Genomic DNA, 24,148 nt, shown 5'->3' with positions numbered 1-24,148 from the left:
TATCTTGGCCCATTCTTGGGACTCTATTGACTTGGGCGTGGTTAATTATCACCAGCATGCAACAAGTGGAGTGGCAAGGATTTCCAGCAAAGAGCCTCGAAGGTAGTGGTCCATACAAGAAGATAGCGGATGGAGAACTGGATGGCTCCCACTAAAGCTGCTAAAAAATAGATAAATAGGCTGCTGAACACTGTAATTGTATAAACACGTGGTCTTATTGTCATAGCAACAATCGATTGGTTTCCATGGTATTTAATTAAACCTTTTTATTAGTTTTTATTATCGCAAAAATAAGCAGTCGCGAATATATCCCGACCTACCGTATGTATTAATAATTTATTATTACATGTACATTATTTTATATCATACATGTACATGTATAATAATAGTCAAAGGAGAAGAGAAGAGACCCAGAGAAGAGGAACAAGAACTGGTTTTAGTTGCCATTGATCAAAGAACAAGCTATAAGCAGGATGCAAATTTTGCAAAGAATTGACAAGGGAGGGGCTCGTTTTGGGCGGGGCAAATTAATAAATTATTGTAACCATAGATATTAGAGTAAATGAAAGGGATTGGAAACGGGGGCGTAGGCTGGTTGATGTTGCTATTGGTTACAGGCCCAAAACCTGGTTGATTTCCCATCTCCTCCATTAGTGAGGCTGTACTGCAAGGACTTCGAAAGATATTTATGGAGATCTAAGAGGACGCTTACTTATGATATACCTACTGTTCGATATAGAAAGTGTTGGACTACCTGCAGCAAGGTTTTTACTTCTACAACGCTATTTTGCAACGAGTTATAGGTACAACAAAATGTTTTCACTTTTCGCCCTTTTTCTGTTATAACAAACTCATGCTTCATGGATTCTAACCCTAACTAGTATCATTCGATATGCAAATGAAAACTCTTTCATATGATTATAAAGATATTGCATTTTACTCTAGCTTGTTTTCAAAAAAGGGATTATAATGACAAAAAATACATTTTATGGTTTTAAAAGTGCCATAACATTAACATGGTAAAATTATCTGTACAATAGAAAACAGAATTATAAAGAGGAAACATTAGGCTTCTTGATGCATTAATTTCACTTGCATAGGAACACTTGTTTGCGAGATATTGCTCCTAAAAGAAAGAAAATCAAGGGTAAATTGTGACAAAAAATTTCAACGAGCCTCTGTCAGCCTAGCAGCAATACAAATGAATGGAGGTTGGGCTACGCTCACGCTTCCGTTTCCAATCCCTTTCATTTACTCTATTATCTATGCTGCCATTTTGTTATGAGGTAACGCCCACAAACACATTTCTCCGGATACTCTCCGCCTGAGTACGTAATCTTTAACCACGTGCTCCTACTCAAAATGAAGGTACTGACCAAGTTCATATTTCATTATTTCTTTTCTTCCCTAGATAGCCATAGAGGGTTGCTGTCATGGGAAGTTAGACCTTATTTATGATAAACTACTCAAACTCCAAGAGAGAGAAGGAATTAAAATAGATCTATTACTCTGTTGTGGTGATTTCCAAGTCAGTGAACTCCATTTTGTGTTCATTTCAGTATAAGACCCACTGCAGGCAATTAGAGATCAAGATGATCTTAACTGTATGGCAGTCCCTGACAAGTATAAGGAAATCGGATCCTTCCACAAAGTAAATAGATAAATGATGATACCATTGGTACATAATAACTAATTAATACTGAGGGGTGGGGCTGCTTAAATTTTACCTTTTGTATTCTCTTGGCTTTGGATATTTTTGTTAAAATGTTTTTCATTTTTTCTCAATGGCATCGTTTTGCTTACTTGGCTAAAATTTTTATTTAATAATAATAATAATTCCTAGTAATAATTTTATGATATAAAAAATAGCAATTAAAAATGATTGTGCATACATTGTTTTCAAAATTAAGTTCTTGTGTGTAATATGTAAATATTGTGCATCATAGCAACATCATTAATATGAATAACTGTAATAACCATAATAATAACCATAATAATAATAATAATAATAATAATAATAATAATAATAATAATAATAATAATAATAATAATAATAATAATAATTAATAATAATAATAATAATAATAATAATAATAATAATAATAATAATAATAACAGTATGTTATAATCTGTGCATTTCAAGTTTAAGTACTTGTACATCATTGGGTCAAAAATTACAATATCTGACATGTACTTTTCTTTTTAACCGGAGGAGGCGAAAGAACAATCCTACAAGCCTCTTCAAACACTTCCTTGAGATTGACACTGTTAAGTGCTGAACACTCCATGTATTTGGCTGCGTGACATCTCTTCTGTAGATCCAAACCCTCAGAATACATTACAATGCTACCTGTGTGCTCCTTGCTCTCTCGTAGATCAAGTTTTGTGCCAACCAGCAGCACTGGAGTATAGGGGGAGTGGTGCCTTATCTCTGGCAGCCATTTTTGCTATATTATAAGAGAGAGAGAGTGAAAGAGGAGGGGAGATAGAGAGAGGGGTAGGGAGAGTAGAGACAGTATAGTATCTAAATCATAGTTTATATAAGTATTGAGATATCTGCTTGAGGTGAAGCTGAGGGCAGATATCAAGGGACTCAGGTATTACGTTACTGAGATACACTTTATTTTATTTAACATTTACATTGTCAGTCATTATGGTACATACATGTAGTTACCTGTACGTTAACAAAAGATGGTTTATAAGCTAATGAGAAGCAGATGAGGAATATATCTGTGTCAGGATAAGAGAGTGGCCTCACTCTGTCGTAAGAATCCTGACCAGCTGTGTCCCACAGGGAGAGGTTAATCACCTTCTCATTGATCATCAGATTAGCTGTGTAATTGTCAAACCTGTTTTAATAACGAGTTATACATGTACATGTGTTTTAATGTGTGTCTGTACTTACACTGTGGGTACATATTCTCCAGGAAATGAGTTACTGGTGAAGCTGATTAGCATTGAGGTCTTTCCTACTGCTCCATCACCAACCACAACACACTTGATACTATCCATCTTTAAGAAGAGGGAAGAGGATAAAGAGAGAGAGAAGGAGGGGAAAGAAAGAGAGAGGAGAATGAATAATAATAAGTTTTTTTAAACTTACAGTGGCCTTCTTTAGTATCTATCCTCCTCCTTCTCCTCTCCTTTGCTTTACTATCTCTACTATGAATATTTTGCTATATCTATTAATAGTACACACACACACACACACATACAGATACATGCATACAGTCATATTGTGTTCATTGACAGTAAAGCACATTCTCTTCCTAGTCTGTATAAACAGACTCTATACTCTGTCACAACTACTGCTGTCAGTAGGTCTATTTATATCTTTTTATCATATTCATAATGACAGGGTCTTACTCACTAGGTTGTAGTGTAATGTACAATTTTAGTATTTTATGCAATGTACATGTAAATGTAATCCGGTAATATTATCTGTAATGATTAAAGTATTGTTTTTTACAGTTATTGTTTTTAAGTTATAACTTTTAAGTTTTGTGTAGGATTAAGGTTGAAATATTATCATTATTTTATTACGTTTTTAGTATTATTCTGGTAAAGAGAAAGCTCCTATTCTAACGATATTCATAGGAGGAAACCACGAGGCCAGTAACTACCTGAGGGAACTGTATGTTAACATAATCCCATTCCCCATATGACCTCTCTCTCTCTCTCTGTTCCTCTATTAGTGGGTATGGTGGTTGGGTGGCCCCTAATATCTATTACATTGGTTACTGTGGTGTAGTACTTTATGGTGGAGTAAGAATTGCTGGACTGTCTGGTATTTATAATTACCATAACTACAACAAAGGTATTCACTCATACCACACAGCTGGGATATTAGTAGAGAATTAAAGAATTAATAATATTGGCAGCTGCAATGACTGAGCATCTGCCATTTAATTTTGGCTCATTCCAAGGATGCTTAATATGACATTGAGGGATGTTGTTATCTGTTTTTAGGTCATTTTGAAGTGCCTCCATTTTCAAGGGATACTCTTCGTTCAGTTTATCATGTTAGAGCATCTGACCTGTACAGAATGAAAAATGTGAGGGAGAGAGGGAAGAGGAGGAGGAGAGAGAGAGGGAGGTATTAATAGGAGAAGAAAGGAAGGAGATGAATTGTGAATTTTTTTAGTTAAAAAATCAAATTGACATTATGATGTCACATGACTGGCCTTGTGGGATACATCGTCATGGAAACGAGGAGAAACTCTTTCAAATGAAACCTTTTTTTAAAGAAGAGGTAAGCTCAACAAATTAATTATTAAAATCGATTACGACCAAATGATTAAATTAATGATAATGTTATCTTTTAATTACCTGTACTGTATTAAAACAAATTAAAAATTTAGTATTAAAATTGACTATAATTATTTTAATGATATGCGTGCATGCATGTGTTCATGCAGGCAGATAGAGACCAGTTGGGGTGTCCTCCTGCTATGGAGTTACTGAATATACTAAAACCTTGTTACTGGTTCTCCGCTCATCTTCACTGCAAGTTCTCGGCCGTCTATCACCATGGTAACGGGCTCATCACCAAATTCTTAGCACTAGACAAGTGTCTACCACACAGAGGATACATACAGGTGAGAGAGGGAGGGAGGGAGGGAGGGAGAGAGGGAGGGAAATAGAAAATTAGTTTATGAAACTGAAAGTGTAGTGTGTGCATTAGTCCCTTTATTCTCCTCCCTTTCTTCCTACCAAGACCATGTAATGTAGTGTTTAGTCCATTGTTATATTCCCTGTACTATAGTACAGGGTCACGGGCCAAATTTCACCAAAAATGAAAAAAGAGAATTTTAAATTTTTATTACATTTCCTGATACATATACATGTTCTTATGCTGTGTAGAAAGTTTGAGTTGATTCCGGTCGAAATCAGATTTTTTACAAATTTTTAAAGTTACTCAAAAATTGGGCCAAAGTCCCTGTACTATAGTACAGGGTCACGGGCCAAATTTCACCAAAAATGAAAAGGAGAGAATTTTCCATTTTTGTTACATTTCCTGATACATATACATTGTACATGTTCTTATGCTGCGTAGAAAGTTTGAGCCGATTCCGATCAAAATTGGATTTTTTTACAAATTTTTAAAAATTGGGCCTAAGTCCCTGTACTGTTAGCATTAATAATGAATGTATTGTATACCCACATGATACTGTACATTCAATAATTGATTAACACTAGGTTATTGATGTCCCTTCATTAAGTTCAGAGCCTCCAGTATTGAAGTATGACCTGGAGTGGTTGTCAATATTAAAAGGAACTGAATCACTAATGCACTATACATCAAGAATGTGGAATGAGCCTGATCCAGAACAGTGAGTGAGGGGGAGAGAGAAAGAGAGAGAGACTGAGGAGAGAGAGAAGAATCAAAAGGGAGGGAAGGCTAAATATTATGCAAGTTTTTTGTAGTGAGGTCCCTCTTCCTTCTCTTCCTGAGATTGAGAAATCCTTTGATAATGATTTAACTGTGAGTCACAATACATCAATCACTTTATTATTAATTATTATCATTACGATCAAATTGTAACCACAAAGACATGTGATTTAATGTACTATCAAAGCTATTGCTATTTCTTGTTTTAATTATTTCAGATTCCATTATTAACCATTGGGGACTTTTCCAAGGAAGCTACTAGAATTGCAGGTACAATAATAATAATAATAATAATAATAATAATAACAATAATAATAATTATTATTATTATTATGATACAAGCATTATTATTGTTATTGTTGTTTTCATGTTTTGGTTGAAGGTGAAAACCCTCAGTCTAGACTCTTTTGTCAAAGACTGGGTATAGACAATCCGTGGAAACTGAAACCTTCTCCAGGAAGAGAAGATGAAAGAAAAGGAAGTGGCTTAGCAATCACTCCTCTTTCTCTCCCTCCTCCAATCCATAATCCTGTTCCTTACAATCCTGATGAAATATTTATTGACGATATTGATGATGATGACGACGACGACGACGATGATGATAAAAGATTGAAATTAGAGGAACCAGAACTGTCTTCTGCAACACCAACTGCTAATGTCACTGTTGATAATAATAAAGATGACGTAGCGACTAGTGATGGCGGAAACAATTTTCAAGATGACAATAAAGAAAAGGAGGAGGCGGAGGTAATGCAGGAATAGAGTAAGTGCTGGATTCCACTCGCTCTTGGTTTTTATCAAAGTGTTTTATGATCTCCGTTTTTTGTGAGGAGTTTTAAAAATAAACAGAAAAATAGTAATAATATTAACAATACATAATAATAATAATAATAATGATACTAATAATACTAATAATAATACTAATAATACTAATAATAATAATAATGATAATAATAATATGAAAGTACTAATACAACATATGGATAATAAAAATAATGATTAATAAACATTAAATGCTAATAATAAGCTAACCACACCCAGTCCACTGCTTATGTATCCGGAATACACACTACTGTATTCTTGAGCCACGCCCACAACACTCGGACCCAATGCACGAGCGAGTGATGTCACAGATGCTCCTATTCCAATTAACGCCCCCTTCTGACCCTGGTCTCCCCTCGTCAACATTACTTTGACCGACGCAATCCGAAGGTTAGCTGTCGCCACGCTCAACGGGATCAAACAGACAATGGTGACCGGTAGCCATGGCAACCAGACGGAACCAATCATAGCGAGACACATGAGGATCGTCATGTGAACGAGTAATTTTGATTGGCTACGATAATATTTCGAGACCCGCCCGGCGAAACTTGACGCAATCATTCCCACAATAGCATTGAAGGACATTATCAAACCTTTGGTGCTGTGTTTCCCTGTCATGCCATGTACCTCTTCTAGGAAGATGGTAAAGTTCCTTCGATAGGTTATAACCGAGAGAGAAGACACAAATCGAAATAGGAGTATGTCATATTGTTCCGACCACTTAAACCCATCGAATATATTGAGTGAGGAAAAGACTTCCCTCCAGTTAAAAGTAGCGGTTTTTGCTATATTTTTTGACTCCGGTATCATTAGTAGTATCACCGTAGAGGCTGTGAAAAAGACACCTGCTGATGCTATGAATGGTAGGCCTAGTTGGGGGTCCATTTCTGCTAGGTACCCTCCAACAAGGGGTCCGATGATGAAACCCAGGCTGCTAAAGGAATTGAAATATCCCAATATGGCCGATTGTTTGTCACTGGGTACTTGCTCTGTGATGTACGCTCTGGAACATAACTGACCATGTTTAAAGACACCTATAATAATAATAATAATTAATCATAATGAGCTCAAACTTCATAAATAAGTGTAGCATAAAACATGTGCAACAAAAATGGAGAATTCTACTTAGCCGTTTAAACGCATCTAATTTTGATCAGAACAGCTCAAACTTTCTTAACAATCATATAAAGACAGAATTTTGTTTACCAATTTCTATGATCAATCAGAATACATATGTACATGTACATATTATATCTTCTCTTACCATTAAGAATTCTGCTCACAATCAGTAGGTGTACTGATGATGTAGTGCCAAGTATTAAGTAGCTCAGTCCTGGCATCAAATAAGATAAGAACATGAACTTCTTACGTCCATACACGTCACCCAATCTACCCTGAGTGAAAGAGTGAAAATGCATTAGTACCATAAAATTTTAGTTTTTTTCTGCAACATTTTAAAAATGCAAGTGACTTAAGGCAGGTTCTCAATTATGATGTTCTGATGCATGCTACAATTCTTTCTGCAGCAATCAATGGTCATATTGAATCAAAACTGCAGTGGCTTTCATAGAGCTGGTACTTCTAAGTTTTCCAGGCATTTTTGCATTCCTCACCACAAAACTTTAATTACTACTATTATAATTTTTTAAAATTAATATCCTCCATTGACATTATGCATCATACAATGAATCCTTTAACGTACTATGACAGGACCAGAGAATATCTGAATAGCTCCATAGAGAGATCCAACTAGGCCAGTTACAGAAGGAGATATTCCTCGGCTCTTAAACGCTTGTATCATGATTCCAATGATCATACTAACTCCCAGCATGTCCTAGTAATGGGGGAATAAGTGCAATAATGTAAAATTGTGTACACACCAGAAATACAATGAAGTACAAGGTTCGGACGAAAGCATTTGTGCTCAGACGAGTCGCCATCTTTGATTAGAAGGTGTCTTCTTAAGAAAAGACCACGCCTATAAAATATGGCGCACGAGGAATCACGTGGCGTGGCAACTAGTGAAGAAACTGGCTCGATTATCGCTACAGAAGGTAAAGAGAGGGAAGGAGGTGATGGAGAGAAGGTACTAGAAGGAATGAGCCTGCTGGGAGGGACGGAGGGAGGCCTGGAGAACGCCATTAGTATATTTTCAGGAGTTCGTGACTCGTTTTTACAAGAACATCAAAAGAAAGAGGTAGGAGAGGAGAGATACGGTAATGCTTTCATTGCATGGAACTCTCTGTAGCTAAGTAGCTGAAGCTAATTTTTATACAGTGTCAATAATTTTTGAGAGTATTTCTTTTAGCAAATTCTATGTCAACGATATTAAATTGCCATTATCTTTAATTTTCACACAGACGAGTGTTCTCCTCTTCTTTATATCTTAATGCATGTAGCTCTCCCAGCTTATAATTATTAAAAACAAAGGCTTTTGTGAATTTATATCTTTTAAAAAGGAAATTGTCATGGCGTAGTATTTCAGTATTTTGGTTACACATTTGAGCTGCAGGAGGAACACTTCCTTAATGTGTTTATTTTCATCATTATTGGATGTAAGCCAACCACATCACTTGATGCATGAAATTGCATTAGCCTGCTTTTCTTAAATAAATAACATGTTTACAGTTTAATGTAACAGTGATTATTTTTTGTGGCTAATAGTGTATAAAGGATCCTTTCTTTTCTTTCCTCAGGCTATTAGGAGTGTGGTACAACAATTGGAGAACACTAGCTGTAGACTGGTGACACATTTTTCTCTTATCCACCAAACTCCTCATTCAAAATGTATGTAACTGTAAAACTGACCATTTATGTGTGCATTAAGTCATTGTACCTTTAAATTAATTATGATTATTACTATTATCCATTACCGGTAATGTTTCGTTCCCTAATCTAATTTTGCCGTCAATCTTTTAAAGGCACAATTGTTGCACTGTTACTCACAATAATTGCATTTTAAAGTGACCCCCCACTCACATACACACACACCCATATACACACACACACACACGCACTCACACACACTTTCTCTCATACACAGTTACACACTTTCTTATCAACATACAGTGGCACACCACCTCACACAACTGGAGCTTCTTTGATGTTTAATATTTCTCTGTTTGCAATCATGCTCTCTGATCCATCTATTTCCCATCATTTTTATGTATACATAATACAATGTACAAAGCATAATGTCTATATATTATTATTAGCTAATAAACAAACACTTCTTATGTATGCATGCACATACAGTGGCTGAGTTATGCAAATCTTCTGAACCACTTCTGAAGGATGTGGAACAACAGTTGTCCTCCCTCTCTGGAATAATCCCACCCAACCATTATTACAAGTAAGGAAGAACCACTTTTATCTTACTGACTGCTAATTTCTACTATTATAGAATTATTAGAATTATATTGATGTAATTGTAGGGCACAAATTCACTTTATTGTAGATTCCTGCTAAATTAACATTTAGCCACTTGAGTAAACCATTTGATTGAGGTATTGAGTATTTTATTGCTGAGCATATGTTTCTGTGTTATTGGTGTCACTGTGGTGGATCCTATGACGTATCAATTCATGTCTCGTTAAGTTTATTAATTTAACAGGGAACACTCCCATGTTTTAGACATTAGCTTATGCTAATTGTTATGAATAATAGTGTTTACTCACTGGTACTGCTGCCTGTGTTTGCTCCACTATATGTAATAATAGGGGAAATATCATCCATGTTATAATATCCATGGATGGTTTGATGGTAACAGAATGACAACCTAATTTCCCATTGACATTAAAGCATGAATTGGTTGTGTAATCTGACCTCTTGATGCAGATGCACTCCGAAGCTTGACTATCAATTAAGAAATGATTCATATTTTTCAGGTATCATGACCACTGGAAGTGTGTCCTACAGAGGGTGTCATTCATGATTTCTCTTAAAGCTTTCCTGGAGTCCTCGGTATCTGGTAAAACCAGTGAAGCTCTGGTAACGAGAGAATCAGTCTCAGCTACACTAGGAGGTAAGACAGAACTTGCGACTGCAATGACTCATACACTCTTACTGCAATGAATAATTTACAAGGTATTGTTGAGAAATTTTTACTTGTAGCAAGTTTGTAAGTACTAACAAGTTCAACAATAAACTTGTGACTATTGTATGTACTTATAATGGACTTGTAGATACTATACAGTTATTCTACTTATTTCTTGTTGTTTTTTTCAAGGATTTCAACTTGACCTTGAAGACTATCTGATTGGACTGCTCATGCTAACAAAAGAACTGGTAATGACAAACACCTTCTCACTCCCTCTCTTCTTTTATCACCCTTTCTCTTTTGCACTTCATTATTTTTTCTCTCTCTCTCTCCCTCTCTCTGTTTCTAGTCCAGATTATCAGTCAATAGTGTTATCTTAGGTGATTATAACGTTCCTGTTCAAATACTATCATTTGTCAATGAGCTCAGCAGTGGCTTCAGACTCCTCAATCTAAAGAATGACACTCTGAGGAGGAGATTCGATTCCCTCAAGTACGACACAAAGAAAGTCGAAGAAGTTGTCTATGACATGAAAATAAGAGGACTGGTGTGAAATATGAACTAATTTTTAATAATGCATATTTGATCTAGAGTAGTAATTGTAGATGTATAAACTATATTTTTTATAGTAAATATATGGTAAATTTTATAGTAAATAAGTGGTTATTTTAATTATTATTATCATATTAATCAGCAACAGAATGCATGCAACATAACTCCCACGCTCATTAGCTGACGTCATAATTAAAACTCGATTATGACGTAGTGGTATGACTGGATTAATTTTCACGAAAAATAAAAAATTATAATAATAGACAGACACCACTGTTTTCAGAGTTATCTCATCCTCTCTCAATTTCTCTCTCTTTTTTTTGTGATGGCCACCATAGCTGGAAACGGTCCCCCTTCTATCCTCATGGCTACCCCGCCATTGATCCCCCAGTCAACAACTCGGGGGAGCAACAGCTTCAAGCTACCCTCATTCTCGACTCACAACGTAACGCAGTTGCTTAAGTACAGGAAGGAAGGAGAGGGAGAAGAAGATCACAAGAAGGCCGAAAAAGAAATCAAAAGTCTAGTCAAGAAACTTAAAAAGAAAGAGAACCTCCATGAGTTAGAGCGAGCTCTGTCAAGCGGAGGAGACATACCTACTCGTTGTGTGACACTGCCCAGACAACTGGATGGGAAAGATGGAGCGTCAGCTCAAAGGTATGTTTATGACTTGTAATGGTATACAGATGTATGTATCACTGATTGTTTACATTCAGAGCTATATTTAAAGGTGATAATTAGTTGTAATTGATGCCCTCATCGTGATTACATTATAGTTCAAATGGAAATTAAGTGAAAGTGCTGTTTCACCATTGTTATCATTATTGATAGTACTTCTCTTCTCTCTTGCCTCTCCTACATTAACTTGATCAAAGAAATGTTTATGTAAACAGTTGCTCTGGTACATGCACCTTTGTGTGTACTCTTATCAGCCAAATAATGATTACATGTTCAACTGTAAACCTTTCCTTTCTTTCTCCTCTCTCTCTCTTACTCACTCTCTCTCCCCCCTCCCCTCCCCTCTTTCTCTCTCCCCTCTCTCTCCCTCTCTCTTCTCTCTTTCTCTCCCCTTCTCTCTGTCCCCCCTCTCTCTCTCCCTCTCTCTTCCCTCTCCTCTCCCCCTCTCTCTCTCCCCCTCCCCCCCTCTCTCTCTCTCAGTAGACTCCCTCATGTTGTTTACTGTAGAATATGGCGGTGGCCAGACCTGCAGAGTCATCATGAACTGAAGCCAGCTGATGTGTGTCAGTACAGCTACTACAATCGTAAATCAGAAGAAGTTTGTATTAATCCTTATCACTATATTCGGATAGTAGCACCTCGTAAGTAGAGAGAGAGAGAGAGAGAGAGAGAGAGAGAAGGAATGGAGGGAGGGGAGAGAGGAGAGAGAGGGAGAGAGAGAGAGAGGGAATGAGGAAGGGAGAGAGAGGGGGAGAAGAGGATCGAAGAGAATGAGACAAAAATTAAAGGAGTGTGAATGTAATTCAAGTTATTCTCAAGGTGATGGTTGAAGTGTGTAACTGATCTGTTATTTGTGGTTTTCTTTGAGTATTAGTATTAAATTGGCTTGAAAGCATTTCAACTATTGTATATGGGAATCTACCATGTCCTCATATGTACATGTACATGTATATTTGAGTGTGAGAAAGGGGGTCCCTCCTTTTCACCACAACTGATTGAGGTGGAAAAGAAATGACAACAGCCACTTAAACATGTGTAGGATACATCCCTGTCTAGAGATGGTTATGGCCATGGGTACATAACTCCTCGAGATAAGTGGTCGAGGGTGTAGCCCGAGACCACTTCTCTTCGAGACCACTTATCTCAAGACCACGGGACCACTTCTCTCAAGACTGGACCACTTCTCTCAAGACCGGACCACTTATCTCAAGACCACTTCTCTCGGAGACCACTTCTCTTCGAGACCACTTATCTCGAAGGAGTTATGTACCCATACCCCCTCCAGACAGACTTATGCTATGGTAAAGTATTGCAGTATTGTTCTTGTGTAAACTGTGAAAACCCACACTGTCTGCTGGGTGGCTACATAGATATTAGAGCTAAATATCTATAGATATTGTATATATATATATCTATTATATATGTGCTAATAGACCCTCCCTCTCTCTCTTTGACTCTTCCCTCTTCCTAGCCATTATGCCAGTCCTGGTCCCTAACAGGCCGACTCAGCAACCCCTCTACCATGAACCACAGTCAACTGGCCTCCCTCAGAACATTGACTGTCCTCTTTCATCTGATCCTCTACCAGCAGGTGCTTATTTAGAACCCTCCCTCTCTCTTTTAACATTTATGGCCTCTCTCCTTTCTTTCTTTCACTTTCCTCCTACTCTCTCTCTCTCCCTTCCTCTCTTTTAATCTTTATCTAATGCTCTTCCCTTTTTCCTTCTCATTTTCCCTCTCTCCCTCTCTCTCTTCCAGAGGAGACCCCTCCACCTGCTTACAGTGAAGTTCCCCCAGTTGATAGTCCAGCTGATCCTCAGAGTGTCTACTCTGGTGGTAAGTGTATAAAACTACTAATTATTTACAAGTGTAGTATCACTAATCAAGCAATGTACACGTATATATTAGTATATGTAAATGTGTAATTGAATATATTACTGCATATCTACATGTTTGTATGTTTTCCTTGCCTGTGTTTCTAATTTGTGTAGAGTAGCTTCCTATCCAGTCTTGTTTGTATTCTGTTCCTTTACTCTCTTCTCTTCCTTCTTTCTCTATAGTTGGCTCTCCTATCATGTCTCCATTATCAGCTGCTTCTAACACTTCAGTTAATCCAATTGGATCACCGGCTCAGTCAGGTGAGGCTAGTAGAGTAGTGGGAGGAGACAAAGAATTCTTTCATTATGATCCTGCATATTTCGTATACCTTTATCATTATTAAATAATTACCTGTAATCCCTCCCACCTATGCTGGTATGTACAAGGTCTTGCATGAAGATATTCACCTTTTGGCTTCTCATTTGAATTATCATGTCTCCTACATGTACATGTACCCCTCCATTGCATGCCTACTTAACCTCTCCTTCTCTCCCTTTCCCTCCCTCTCTCATTCCTCTCCCTCCCCCTCTCTCCCCCCTCCAGATTACCATCCCATTACATACACAGAACCAGCCTACTGGTGTAGTATCAGCTATCATGAACTAGGTACTAAAGTTGGCGAGACATTCCAAGCCATTCGCCCTTCGATCATAGTAGACGGTGGAACAGACCCTGGTACCACGGACAGGTTCTGCCTCGGGAAGATGTGTAATGTGAACAGAGACAATATTACCATACAGGCCCGGAAACACATTGGGCAGGGGATCAAACTCATGTACATTGGAGGTGAAGTCCATTTAGAGTGTCTCGGTAAAAATGCCGTTTTTGTTCAAGCCCCAAACGCTAACCTCCGCAATCGCTGGGAGAGTGCAACTGTAGTTAAAGTCCCTCAAGGCTGTCTCCTTGATTTATTCAATTCTCAAGATTTCGCTAAGAGACTAGCGGACGCTGTACACTTAGGCTATGAGGCTGTGACCCAGCTGCAGAAACAGTGCACTATTAGGATGAGCTTCATTAAAGGCTGGGGTGCTGATTACAGGAGGTCTCAGATCACTTCGACTCCGTGTTGGATTGAAGTCAACATACACGGGCCTATGCAGTGGCTAGATAAAGTACAGACCCATATGGGTGGGCCGAATGGGATCATCCACTCAGATACGTAACTGTGTAGCATTCATCTCCCCTCTATCTATCTATCTCTTGTTGAGTTTCCTCTTAGTCCATTTTAATCTTTATTATTATTATTGTTATTCTTATTAACTTTGTTATGATTATTGTGAGTGTTATAGTATGATAATGGTCATTTTGTCTCTGATATTAATCATGCTAATACTTATGGATGGACTGACTTACACATACACAATAGGGAGATTATTAGTAACAAATTATTATCATCACAACCAGCATCTCTCCACCTACACCTTTCATTCCAATGTATTACAATCCCTCTTCATTAGTATGTACATAATGATCCTCTTTTCTTTTCTATCTAATTGTTGTCAATATTTTTGTAATTTGTTTTATTGTTTATTGCCATTTAAATATATTAATTCCCTCACTCTGATTGTTGTAATAATAATAACAAACATTAATAATAATAATAACAAAAAAATAATATCATTTTCAGTTAAACGAGAGTTCTTTTAGTTTTTCCTGAGTCTCCTAAATTATAAAAAAACTGCAATCATTTATTGCTTTTTCACAGCTCATGGTTTTTTCCAAAAAACAGCTCCGAAATCACCCCAAATTTTTATTACATTTTCTGATACATATTGATGTACTTATGCTGTGTAGCAAGTTTGAGCTGATTCCGACTTAAATTTTTTGAGTTAAGTCCATTTTAAGAAAACGTCAAAATCCTGAAAAATACCCAAGGCTATAGCCCATGGTTTTTTCCAAAAAATGGCTCCAAAATCACCCCAAATTTTTATTATATTTTCTAATACATATTGATGCCCTTATACTGTGTAGAAAGTTTGAGCTGATTCCAACTTAAATTTTTCGAGTTACGGCCATTTTTAAAAAATGCCAAAATCCTGAAAAATACCCAATGTTTTTTCAAAAAATGGCTCCAAAATCACCCCAAATTTTATTACATTTTCTAATGCATTACTGATATCCTAGCTGATTCTGGGCACATATTAACATTCTCATGAACTGTTAGTTGTTGTAATAATTGTAAAATAGCAATTCTTGAATTTCTTTCTCTTGTTCACACTTACCTCACTCACTGATTCACTTAATAATTGGAGGGTGTGGCTATCTATGACCACACCCCTTTCCCTTCCTACCAATCTGGTCCTCTCAGGGTATGTCTGTAGCATTTGGTGTAGCGTCAGTAAAGATTGTTCAAGAAGATCAACGTTGTCTTTAAAAGTTTTTATATTTTTATTAATAGCGTCAATAAGGTCGTCTATTAGCAGCTCGAGATTAGCTAAAAATAAATCAAAAAATAAAATAATAATTTTCTTTACTTTTAATTACTGCACTCACAGTGTGGTTCAATGTACAGGTGCTGAAGGAAAAAGAATATTTTAACGCTTAGTCTGTCACTGGCCCCATATAAAGATGAGAGTAGTAAATTTGGTCCATCGTTTTCTAAAAATAGCTCTCTTGCTGGGCTGTAGCCTCTCACCAAACCTAAAAATAGGTTATTATTATTATTAATAAATTATTATTATTAAAATAGATTATTATTATTATTATTATTTAAAATTAAATTTACATTAATGTATGAGTTGCTTTAGCTTTAAAGATGCTTGCTATACTTATTTCATAATTTGAAAAAATTAAATTAAAAATAATCAACTGTCAAAACTGCTGAAATTCAATTCGTGACTATATTCAAGGATCTTCAAAATTTTCTCAGGAAAATTTTAATGCTATACAGTATTTGCAGTTGGCTCCACCTACTTGATATAGCTGATATAGCCTTCCTTTGCAATCCCTCGTTGGTTCCTGAGAGCAACTGAATCAAGTGATTGAGAGACGATTGTGTGAACTCTTTCTGACAAGGTTCATGATTCTGTGAAGCATTAGTTATAATACTGCAAGCAGAACCAACCAAATCACTAAAATAAGGAAAAATATTATTATTTATTATTATATTAAATTATTAAAAAGATATTCTTAAAATTATTTTATGAATAATTAATATTACATTATTATTTTTTTATTATTACATTATTACCTCTCATTGCGCAATAAGTATTTACTGATAGTTGCTATTCCTTTCAATGGTATCAAATCTGTTTAAAATATTATTTTAATAATAACTATTTTTATTGCTGTTATTGCTACCTGAGGCATGGTCCAAATCTTCAACAAAATATTCGACATCTTCAAAAGATTGTTTGAGAGCATCCAACTCTTCCTGACTGCAATTAACAACAACAACAACAACAACAATAATAATAATAATAATAACAATAATATTTTTGCTATTTTTGTACAAAAAATATTGAAATTTGGCCTATTATCTTAATAATGCATGTAATAATGATAAATAAAATTAGTATCATGATATATACATAGTCTATTATACCTAAATGATGGTTTGTCCGAGTGTATTTCAAGTATTGATAGAGCTCCCTTGAGGAGGTCAGTCTCACTTGGTTTAGTTGATACTGAATGCAACACTTCTTTCAACCACTCCAGTCTCTAGTATAATAAATAAATAAATAATAGTAATAATAATAATAATCTACAATGTACAATTGTAGACTACACAATCTACAATCTATTGTATAAAGTCTACTACCTATACAATGACACATAAATATCACATAAACACTAGTCTACCAATTACTTGTGGGTCATTATGTTCTTCTTGTGTCTGCGTGGCTCCTCCATTACCTCTCTCTTGCTGCCTTATAGACCAGTTTAAGATCCCTTTCAATCTACTAGTAATACCGTCCATCTTTAGGAGGGGACTCAGGGGAGGGGTTTAAGCTTCATTAGGCTAAGTCTAAGCATTAAAACAATTTTGATAAAAAAAGTATATTGTCATTTTTAGGTAGATCTAACTGCAGTCCTTCAATATTAGACCTATTTAGTGTTAAAATAATGATGATAATAATATTATTATTAAATCTGCTCCTGTGCATGTGATTGATGGCCAACTCTGTCTTTTGTAAGTTCTGTTGCATGTCTATTTATTTCTGTACGGTTTTTGCTGTTTAGTTTTATTTCTTGTTGGCTCAGGATTTTTCCTATTTTTTGTATTAATTTCTGTTTCGATAATTATTTTTATGTTTTCTTCGATAACAATGATAATTGTAATAATAATTATTATAGTTATTATTATTTTATTATTAGCATAATAGTATTAGTGTTAGTATTATTATCAGGACGCACAAAAGTAAAAATATAAAAACGAACTGATCTGGCTTCATATGATAAATCAGTTAACCTTTAGTTTGGAGCTGAGAATGAACAAGACTCTCCTAATTGTTGCTGCACTATCAGTGACATTGTTATCATCAGTTGCAAGTCAGTGCATTATTTTTAGAGCACTCAGTCCATTATCATGTTCCTGCAGTTGTTGAATCTTGCAGTACTGGGTCTGTTCGTTTGGTATGGGGTCTTGGACCCTGGGAGGGGAACTTGCAAGTTTGTCTCAATGGTGTTTGGGGCTGGGTCTGTCACAATTTCTTTAATAGCAGTGCTGCAAAGGTTGTCTGTAGACAATTAGGATTCAGCACCACAGGTATGTGTGCATATTTTTGATGAAATATCTATTTGCTATGATAAGTATAAGCATGTATTTGTCAAAAGGAACTTAAAGTCCATTTGTGTTCACCCAAGCACTCATTTGTTGCTTATAAACTACTGTACTGTTATGAGAGAGTGGCATGTTATTATGAGACATTGCCTTGTAGTATTCTTTTTTGAATTTTAAATGTTTAACTGTCTTGCAACTAGTGCCTAGGCCACTCTAATGATGGGTTGTACTAGTAAATAACATCTATGCTTTCAAAGTTTTATAAGAATATTAATATGCATATGGAGTGTGTATACTGACCAAAAAAATGTTATTAGTGGACATTATAGTATTGGTTATAATGCACCAAATACTGTATAGAATTTTAATTTTATCTGGTGGAGTGATCATTTTAAGAAAGAATGAGACTTAGATTTCGATCACTGGGTGATGCTACATGTACATGCACTTACTATGCTCACACCAACTATGCCAAAACGTTGCTATGTATTTTGATTTTCTAATTCGTAATATACCCCAGTACTCTTTTGAGTCACAATAAATGTGTCTAGACAAACATTTTGTCAATTACACGTGTGGTGCTGTTATCATTAGCAAGTGCACCTATTACTATTGGTATTACTATTGCAGTAAATCATCATGTTTTGTTATTGCTAGTAAAATTTACTCCTACATCTGAGGCACAACCAAATGACAAATAGGCTGAATTGATCTTCAACTTTCATATCATTGTTGTTTCTTTGAATAGGGGCTACAAGATTTACCTCTTCATACTACGGTTGGGGTAATGGGACTGTATTGATGGACTATGTTAGTTGTACTGGATCTGAAACTAAAATAACCAACTGTGGCTACAATACAGTTCTTACCAGTTCTTGTTATCATGGTACATTAGCTGGAGTTGTTTGTCAAAGTAAGATGATTGAATTAAGCAGTCATTAGACATGTTTATTAAATATAGGTGGAGGTACTTGTACAAATGGTGATATTCGTTTGATCACTGCATCATACAGATCTTTTGGTCGTGTTGAGTTTTGTATTTACAATCAATGGGGGACTATTTGTGATGATGGTTGGGATAGTTCAGATGCTAGAGTGGTTTGTAGGCAATTGGGGTTTGATAGTAGGTTATCTTGTATTGTTATAATTTTAATTTATTTTATGTGTTTCTAGCTTCACTATATAGTTACTCTTGTTGTGCAAATTATGGACGAGGATCTGTACCAATTAGGATCAGGAATGTTGGTTGTTCCAGCAGTTACAGTAGTCTATCTTCGTGCAGTTACACTCTCGGCTCCTATCGTTGTTCTAGTTCTGAAGTAGCTGGTGTGGAATGCTATGGTGAGCTTATTGGACATATAACTCATCTCTCAATTATTGAATTTGTGGTATACTTCATAGGAAGAATCACTAGCCCATGCACTAATGGGCAGTTTAGACTGTGGAAATCATTCAATCATACAGGACCCAGTAATGAAGGGATTCTATTATATTGTAAAAGTGGAGCATGGACTACTGTCTGTAACTATGCATTCAATTGTTATACTGCAAGACTAATATGTCAAGCAATGGGGTATCCTGGAGCACTTGGTTAGTATTCATTTAGTATATTAATGGTGGTTATTCAGCAGTAAATTCTAGATACCAGAAGTTATGGGTATTATGGTCAATACCACACAAGTTACTATGACTCATACTATTGGTCATGCAATTCTTATCATACTTCAATATATCAATGTTCATACTACTATCGGTATGATCTTCAGTATTGATTGCTATTATTACACTTCTATTACAACTTATGTAGATCTAGATCTCGGTGCTCCAGCTCAAGTGCATTTGGTCTTATTTGTTACTCACCTTCTCAAGGTACAGGCATCTATCAATAATTTAGTAATTAGCAATTATAAGGATCTGGTACTTGCACTGATGGTACTGTAAGACTAGTCAATGGATCTACTAGCAATGAAGGAAGAGTAGAGTATTGTTATAATGGGGACTGGGTACCTTCCTGTGGTATGTCATCAATCACTGCTTCACTTGTATGTAAACAACTAGGATACAATTCTACTTGTAAGTATAATGGTGGATTAAATTTAAGGTTTGAATATTAATTTATATTTCCATAACAGATGGTAGTGTTTTCAATGATGAACGATTTGGACGAAGCAACAGTAAGAGTTATCTTCATTATAAATCCTGCAGTAGCTCTCACCAATCACTATCACAATGCACTGATGTGATTAGAAGAAGCTCATGCGATATTAGTCTTGCAGCATGTTCCACTGAATATGGCCTTCGTTGCTACAGTAAGATAGTATGTAGTAATAATGCTTCTTTGTTATAATGAAATTTCAGATACTGGTTCATGTACAAATGATGGTGAGATTCGATTGGTCAATGGTACAATAGAGCAAGAAGGTAGAGCTGAAATATGTCTCAATGGAGTATGGGGGGCTATCTGCCATAATGGCTGGGGCACATCTGATGCTTTTGTATTTTGTAAAGGATTAGGATACAGAGGATCAGGTATAAAGTAAATGAATTGACTATTGCACAAAATCCTATTTAGGCTCAATTGCACGTTCTAATGCTTATTTTGGTGAAACAAACGGTCCTGTTTTGTTTAGTTACTTTCGTTGTTATGGCTATGAGTCTGGAATTTATAGCTGTTCTAAATCAAGTCAGCCTAACTTCAACTGCACTCAGCAGTACACTGCTGGTGTGACATGCAAGGACTGTAAGTAATCCTGAAAGTTTTACGAAAATATTGATTAGAATTCATGTATGTTGCAGCTTGTAGTAATGGTCAGTTGAAATTAAGAGGTGGAAAGTATTTCAATGAAGGAACTGTTCTTGTCTGTTATAATAACATGTGGGGCTTAATATCAGATGTTGCATGGAGTGATGGAGATGCTAGAGTTGTCTGTAATTCATTAGGCTATCACAATGGAAGTAAGAAATTACGTGTACAATCATTTTCATTTTTTATGTCATTCATTTCTTATAGTTGCTAAGTCAATCCGTGGCTCATACTATGGTAAACCAAGGCTCCCTGTTCATTTTAAGCATGTGTCATGTTTTGGACAAGAGCCTAACATTCTACAATGCTCAAAAACCATACTCTCACTAGATAATGGTAAACTAGCTCTCAACACTGATGATGTAGCTGGGGTTGACTGTATACATGATGAACCAACTGAATGTATTGCACCACCATCATGGATCAACACTGCAGGATCACAGTGCCAGTTTAATGGTGCTATCAGATTAGAAGGTAGTGAGGAGGCAGGTACTGGTAGATTAGAGTATTGTTATAATGGATACTGGTCACCATTCTGTAAACTGGACCCTGTTGCTGCTTCTGTTGTCTGTAAACAGCTTGGATTTGTTAACTATACAGGTATATAATATAACATGTATTCTTATGTTTATTACTCTTTTTAAATTATAGCTGCTTCAATCATTCCTACAACTGATTTTGGTGTTGTTCAAAACTTTAGTCTCTTTAATAATATTGTGTGCAATGGAACTGAAGATTATGTTTCAGATTGTGTAGTTCAAACATCAGAATGTATTCCATTGTGTCCAAAGAATATTGGAATAAAATGCTTCAGTATGTTCAATGTCTTTGTAATAACTTTATTATTGCAATTACAGATCCTGGTATGTGTACTACTGGTGATATTAGACTAGTTGATGGTATCATTGAAAATGAAGGAAGAATTGAAATATGTACTGATGGAGTCTGGGGAGCTGTCTGTGATGAAGGATGGGGTAAAACTGATGCTCACGTTGCCTGTGCACAGCTAGGACATCCTGATAAAGGTATGTGTATACTGCTATTAATGTTTGGTATATGAAACTTTTAATTGATTCATAGAGCCAGTAGTGTTTCGTAACTCAACCTTTGGTGCTGGTCAGTATCCAGTTGTACATTCTAATTTTTCTTGTGGAGGATGGGAATCTAGTTTAACTGAGTGTGGCAGTATAGTCTATCCACAGTTTAACTGTTCCAGGAACAATACTGCTGGAGTATTGTGTGGATATGGTATTTATGATGCTTTGTTGTGCTTCAGCCTTATTATCAATGCATCACTTGTAGATTGTGAAGATGGTGAGATACGATTGGTAGGTAGTGAATCGAACTATGAAGGAACAGTTGAGGTTTGTCATGACCATATTTGGGGCCTTATCTCTGATTCAAGTTGGAGTACTCAAAATGCTGAAGTAGTGTGCAGACAATTAGGATATGAAATAAAAGGTATCTTGTAACTTTCAGTGGATACACTTGTTATGTGGATTTTAGAAACCATTTCATTTAATGACTCATACTTTGGTAAACCAGCGAACAAGACAGTACACATATCAGATATAGACTGCACTGGCCATGAGAGAACAATCAGTGATTGTACAAGAACAACTCTTTCCCTAGAGGAAGGAAAGACTATGATACCTCAGACTAATGTAGCTGGTGTGAAGTGCTATACTCCTGATCAATGCATTCCTCCTCCAACTGGAGGAGTATCATGTACTAGTGGACGCATTAGACTAACTGGTGGTAGGTCTGGTGTTGCTGAGGGGAATATAGAGTACTGCTATCATGGATCATGGTCACTGTTTTGTTCACTTGGACCACAAGAAGCAGTAGTAGCCTGCAGACAGCTAGGATATGAGCAATATGATAGCAAGTTGCAGAAGAGTCTGATAATATTGTTATATTTTTCTTCTCACAGTAACAGCAGTGTTTAATGATGGAAGATTTGGATTATCCAGTGTCAATAGTTTATTTCAGAATGTGTCATGTATTGATGCTCCAACTGCTACATCATTAAGTGAATGTGATCTTGTTGATAAATGTCAATCAAAGTGTCAGTACCCCATTGGTCTATGCTGCTATGGTAAGTGACTATTGTGAAGTAATTAGTTATAATTTAGTCATTATTAGAATCAACTGGTGGGTGTGAAGAAGGATCAGTGCGTCTTGTTAATGGCAGCACAGGAGAGTCTGGAAGATTGGAAGTCTGTACTAATAATATTTGGGGGAGTGTATGTGGCAGAGGGTTCAGTGTAACTGATGCACATGTAGTGTGTAGACAAATGGGCCTTGAACTTGGAGAATCTGGTAAATGGCCATAATATATTATTAATTCAGACTAGGGGTCAGTTGAAAAACCTCTAAAAATACAATGTTGATATGTTTTGCATGAAACAGAAACAAAGAAGTTATTACTGCTGTTGAACTGTAGAAGTATCATAACAATTTATATTGTTATCACTGAGGTCAAACAAAAATAAACCTCATCAGAACATGTATAATGTATCAAAAAAATTTAAAATGGAGAATTTTATTTAGCTGTTTTTTGACAAAATGTAGCCCGAGACCATATACATAGTACAGGGACTTTGACCCAATTTTTGAGCAGCTTTAAAAATTCATAAAAAATCCAAGTTTGAATAGAATCAGCTCAAATTTCTGCAAAACATAAGTACATGTATGTGCATTTAAATGATTTATTTCTTGACTTTTTGACATATTTTATACTTTATGTTATTATTCTTATAGAACCAATTGTGTATACTGATTCATACTTTGGTGATGGTAATAAAGCTATCATTTATTCTGATTTTAATTGTGGAGGTTCTGAAGAAACTGTGACTGAATGCCATAAGAAAGAATATGGCTCTTTTATTTGTTCACATAGCAATACAGTTGGAATCATCTGCAGAGATAGTGAGCTATTCATTATCATTGTTCTGTTGGTCATTATTAACTTTTTCATAGATTGCTCCAATTCTGATGTACGCTTGGTTGGTGGTCCAACAAAATATGAAGGCACACTCCAAGTGTGTTATTATAATATGTGGGGGCTTGTGTCTGCTAATGGATGGACTGACAGAGAAGCATCAGTAGTCTGTAAACAACTGAACTATAACGCATCAAGTAAGTTATCATTTCTGAATATAAAAAAATTCCTGCAGGAGGTGTTGCCATTAATGGTTCACGTTATGAATCATCAAGAAGAACCATACAACTTACTGATGTTGACTGCAATAGAAATGA

At 36.0% G+C, this 24,148-nt stretch overlaps 7 protein-coding genes across 12 annotated transcripts; 4 read left to right on the top strand and 3 right to left on the bottom strand.

The window, feature by feature from the left end:
- The first annotated feature begins 1,326 nt into the window (after positions 1-1,326).
- Positions 1,327-6,188, top strand: LOC100632110 (lariat debranching enzyme-like). Of its 4 annotated transcripts, none has more exons than XM_019993635.1 (12): positions 1,327-1,368; positions 1,416-1,528; positions 1,577-1,651; positions 3,552-3,634; positions 3,696-3,817; positions 3,970-4,055; positions 4,145-4,252; positions 4,419-4,598; positions 5,200-5,333; positions 5,428-5,485; positions 5,611-5,662; positions 5,775-6,188. In XM_019993635.1, exons 3-12 carry the CDS (start codon positions 1,607-1,609, stop codon positions 6,152-6,154), a joined length of 1,248 nt encoding a protein of 415 aa, XP_019849194.1. In that variant the 5' UTR covers positions 1,327-1,368; positions 1,416-1,528; positions 1,577-1,606; the 3' UTR covers positions 6,155-6,188. The 4 variants fall into 4 exon arrangements, with proteins under 4 accessions (XP_019849194.1, XP_003384492.1, XP_019849195.1 ...); XM_003384444.2 differs by having other exon boundaries at positions 1,333-1,368; positions 1,412-1,528; XM_019993636.1 differs by lacking the exon at positions 1,327-1,368 and having other exon boundaries at positions 1,487-1,528; positions 1,560-1,651.
- On the bottom strand, positions 2,075-3,197 carry LOC100638458 (ras-related C3 botulinum toxin substrate 1-like). Its single transcript, XM_003384409.2, has 4 exons — positions 3,104-3,197; positions 2,906-3,012; positions 2,675-2,849; positions 2,075-2,447 (listed from the first exon to the last, which is right to left on the bottom strand). The coding sequence occupies exons 2-4, from the start codon at positions 3,010-3,012 to the stop codon at positions 2,175-2,177; spliced, it is 555 nt and encodes a 184-aa protein (XP_003384457.1). The 5' UTR covers positions 3,104-3,197; the 3' UTR covers positions 2,075-2,174.
- Positions 6,189-6,197: 9 nt separating the features above from the next.
- LOC100631984 (major facilitator superfamily domain-containing protein 9-like) lies at positions 6,198-8,177 on the bottom strand. Its single transcript, XM_003384443.2, has 4 exons — positions 8,095-8,177; positions 7,917-8,048; positions 7,479-7,608; positions 6,198-7,248 (listed from the first exon to the last, which is right to left on the bottom strand). The coding sequence occupies exons 1-4, from the start codon at positions 8,152-8,154 to the stop codon at positions 6,392-6,394; spliced, it is 1,179 nt and encodes a 392-aa protein (XP_003384491.1). The 5' UTR covers positions 8,155-8,177; the 3' UTR covers positions 6,198-6,391.
- On the top strand, positions 8,166-10,922 carry LOC100631858 (translin-like). 2 transcript variants are annotated; one of them, XM_003384442.3, is made up of 6 exons: positions 8,166-8,411; positions 8,911-9,001; positions 9,470-9,566; positions 10,102-10,238; positions 10,443-10,501; positions 10,603-10,922. In XM_003384442.3, the coding sequence occupies exons 1-6, from the start codon at positions 8,202-8,204 to the stop codon at positions 10,804-10,806; spliced, it is 798 nt and encodes a 265-aa protein (XP_003384490.1). In that variant the 5' UTR covers positions 8,166-8,201; the 3' UTR covers positions 10,807-10,922. The 2 variants fall into 2 exon arrangements, with proteins under 2 accessions (XP_003384490.1, XP_019849199.1); XM_019993640.1 differs by lacking the exon at positions 8,166-8,411 and adding an exon at positions 8,694-8,769.
- Positions 10,923-11,056: 134 nt separating this feature from the next.
- On the top strand, positions 11,057-14,682 carry LOC100631733 (mothers against decapentaplegic homolog 3-like). Of its 2 annotated transcripts, none has more exons than XM_019993639.1 (6): positions 11,057-11,462; positions 11,967-12,124; positions 12,955-13,074; positions 13,242-13,319; positions 13,544-13,621; positions 13,905-14,682. In XM_019993639.1, the coding sequence occupies exons 1-6, from the start codon at positions 11,131-11,133 to the stop codon at positions 14,522-14,524; spliced, it is 1,386 nt and encodes a 461-aa protein (XP_019849198.1). In that variant the 5' UTR covers positions 11,057-11,130; the 3' UTR covers positions 14,525-14,682. The 2 variants fall into 2 exon arrangements, with proteins under 2 accessions (XP_019849198.1, XP_019849197.1); XM_019993638.1 differs by having other exon boundaries at positions 11,964-12,124.
- Positions 14,683-14,907: 225 nt separating this feature from the next.
- On the bottom strand, positions 14,908-17,311 carry LOC105316873 (nucleotide exchange factor SIL1-like). Its single transcript, XM_011412124.2, has 8 exons — positions 17,170-17,311; positions 16,906-17,021; positions 16,662-16,738; positions 16,552-16,609; positions 16,275-16,432; positions 15,855-16,001; positions 15,584-15,795; positions 14,908-15,023 (listed from the first exon to the last, which is right to left on the bottom strand). The coding sequence occupies exons 1-8, from the start codon at positions 17,278-17,280 to the stop codon at positions 14,985-14,987; spliced, it is 918 nt and encodes a 305-aa protein (XP_011410426.1). The 5' UTR covers positions 17,281-17,311; the 3' UTR covers positions 14,908-14,984.
- A 480-nt stretch (positions 17,312-17,791) lies between these two features.
- LOC100631606 (deleted in malignant brain tumors 1 protein-like) lies at positions 17,792-23,819 on the top strand. Its single transcript, XM_019993585.1, has 23 exons — positions 17,792-17,852; positions 17,902-18,069; positions 18,833-18,997; positions 19,046-19,207; positions 19,258-19,425; positions 19,486-19,674; positions 19,726-19,837; positions 19,892-19,953; positions 19,996-20,157; positions 20,217-20,393; positions 20,443-20,613; positions 20,657-20,824; positions 20,881-21,039; positions 21,095-21,487; positions 21,539-21,700; positions 21,745-21,912; positions 21,968-22,135; positions 22,190-22,348; positions 22,394-22,771; positions 22,821-22,985; positions 23,033-23,209; positions 23,651-23,739; positions 23,790-23,819. Exons 1-23 carry the CDS (start codon positions 17,792-17,794, stop codon positions 23,817-23,819), a joined length of 3,813 nt encoding a protein of 1,270 aa, XP_019849144.1.
- The last annotated feature ends 329 nt before the right edge of the window (positions 23,820-24,148 follow it).

Source organism: Amphimedon queenslandica, unplaced genomic scaffold (assembly GCF_000090795.2).
Source record: "Amphimedon queenslandica unplaced genomic scaffold, v1.1 AMPQUscaffold_13491, whole genome shotgun sequence".
Lineage (NCBI taxonomy): Eukaryota > Metazoa > Porifera > Demospongiae > Haplosclerida > Niphatidae > Amphimedon > Amphimedon queenslandica.
The sequence above is the reverse complement of the archived record's forward strand: the minus strand, read 5'-3'. Positions and strand labels throughout refer to the sequence as shown.

Bases quoted from the DNA above. Each gene is read 5' to 3' on its own strand.
- LOC100632110 (XM_003384444.2), top strand. The intron at 4,253-4,418 runs GTAAGCTCAACA...GTGTTCATGCAG, and splicing joins AACCTTTTTTTAAAGAAGAG to GCAGATAGAGACCAGTTGGG. The intron at 5,486-5,610 runs GTGAGTCACAAT...TAATTATTTCAG, and splicing joins CCTTTGATAATGATTTAACT to ATTCCATTATTAACCATTGG.
- LOC100631858 (XM_003384442.3), top strand. From the start codon at position 8,202: ATGGCGCACGAGGAATCACGTGGCGTGGCAACTAGTGAAGAAACTGGC. The intron at 8,412-8,910 runs GTAGGAGAGGAG...TTCTTTCCTCAG, and splicing joins AAGAACATCAAAAGAAAGAG to GCTATTAGGAGTGTGGTACA. The intron at 9,567-10,101 runs GTAAGGAAGAAC...CATATTTTTCAG, and splicing joins CCACCCAACCATTATTACAA to GTATCATGACCACTGGAAGT.
- LOC100638458 (XM_003384409.2), bottom strand. From the start codon at position 3,012: ATGGATAGTATCAAGTGTGTTGTGGTTGGTGATGGAGCAGTAGGAAAG. The intron at 2,850-2,905 runs GTAAGTACAGAC...TTATTAAAACAG, and splicing joins GGAGAATATGTACCCACAGT to GTTTGACAATTACACAGCTA. The intron at 2,448-2,674 runs GTAACTACATGT...CTTATAATATAG, and splicing joins CATCTTTTGTTAACGTACAG to CAAAAATGGCTGCCAGAGAT.
- LOC100631984 (XM_003384443.2), bottom strand. From the start codon at position 8,154: ATGGCGACTCGTCTGAGCACAAATGCTTTCGTCCGAACCTTGTACTTC. The intron at 7,609-7,916 runs GTACGTTAAAGG...TCTTTCACTCAG, and splicing joins TATTCTCTGGTCCTGTCATA to GGTAGATTGGGTGACGTGTA. The intron at 7,249-7,478 runs GTAAGAGAAGAT...TTATTATTATAG, and splicing joins TGTGAGCAGAATTCTTAATG to GTGTCTTTAAACATGGTCAG.
- LOC105316873 (XM_011412124.2), bottom strand. From the start codon at position 17,280: ATGGACGGTATTACTAGTAGATTGAAAGGGATCTTAAACTGGTCTATA. The intron at 17,022-17,169 runs GTAATTGGTAGA...TTATTATACTAG, and splicing joins AAGAACATAATGACCCACAA to AGACTGGAGTGGTTGAAAGA. The intron at 16,610-16,661 runs GTAGCAATAACA...TATTTTAAACAG, and splicing joins AGATTTGGACCATGCCTCAG to ATTTGATACCATTGAAAGGA.
- LOC100631733 (XM_019993638.1), top strand. From the start codon at position 11,131: ATGGCCACCATAGCTGGAAACGGTCCCCCTTCTATCCTCATGGCTACC. The intron at 13,075-13,241 runs GTGCTTATTTAG...TCTCTCTTCCAG, and splicing joins ATCTGATCCTCTACCAGCAG to AGGAGACCCCTCCACCTGCT. The intron at 13,320-13,543 runs GTAAGTGTATAA...CTTTCTCTATAG, and splicing joins TCAGAGTGTCTACTCTGGTG to TTGGCTCTCCTATCATGTCT.
- LOC100631606 (XM_019993585.1), top strand. From the start codon at position 17,792: ATGAACAAGACTCTCCTAATTGTTGCTGCACTATCAGTGACATTGTTA. The intron at 20,394-20,442 runs GTAAGATAGTAT...ATGAAATTTCAG, and splicing joins ATATGGCCTTCGTTGCTACA to ATACTGGTTCATGTACAAAT. The intron at 22,772-22,820 runs GCAAGTTGCAGA...TTCTTCTCACAG, and splicing joins AGGATATGAGCAATATGATA to TAACAGCAGTGTTTAATGAT.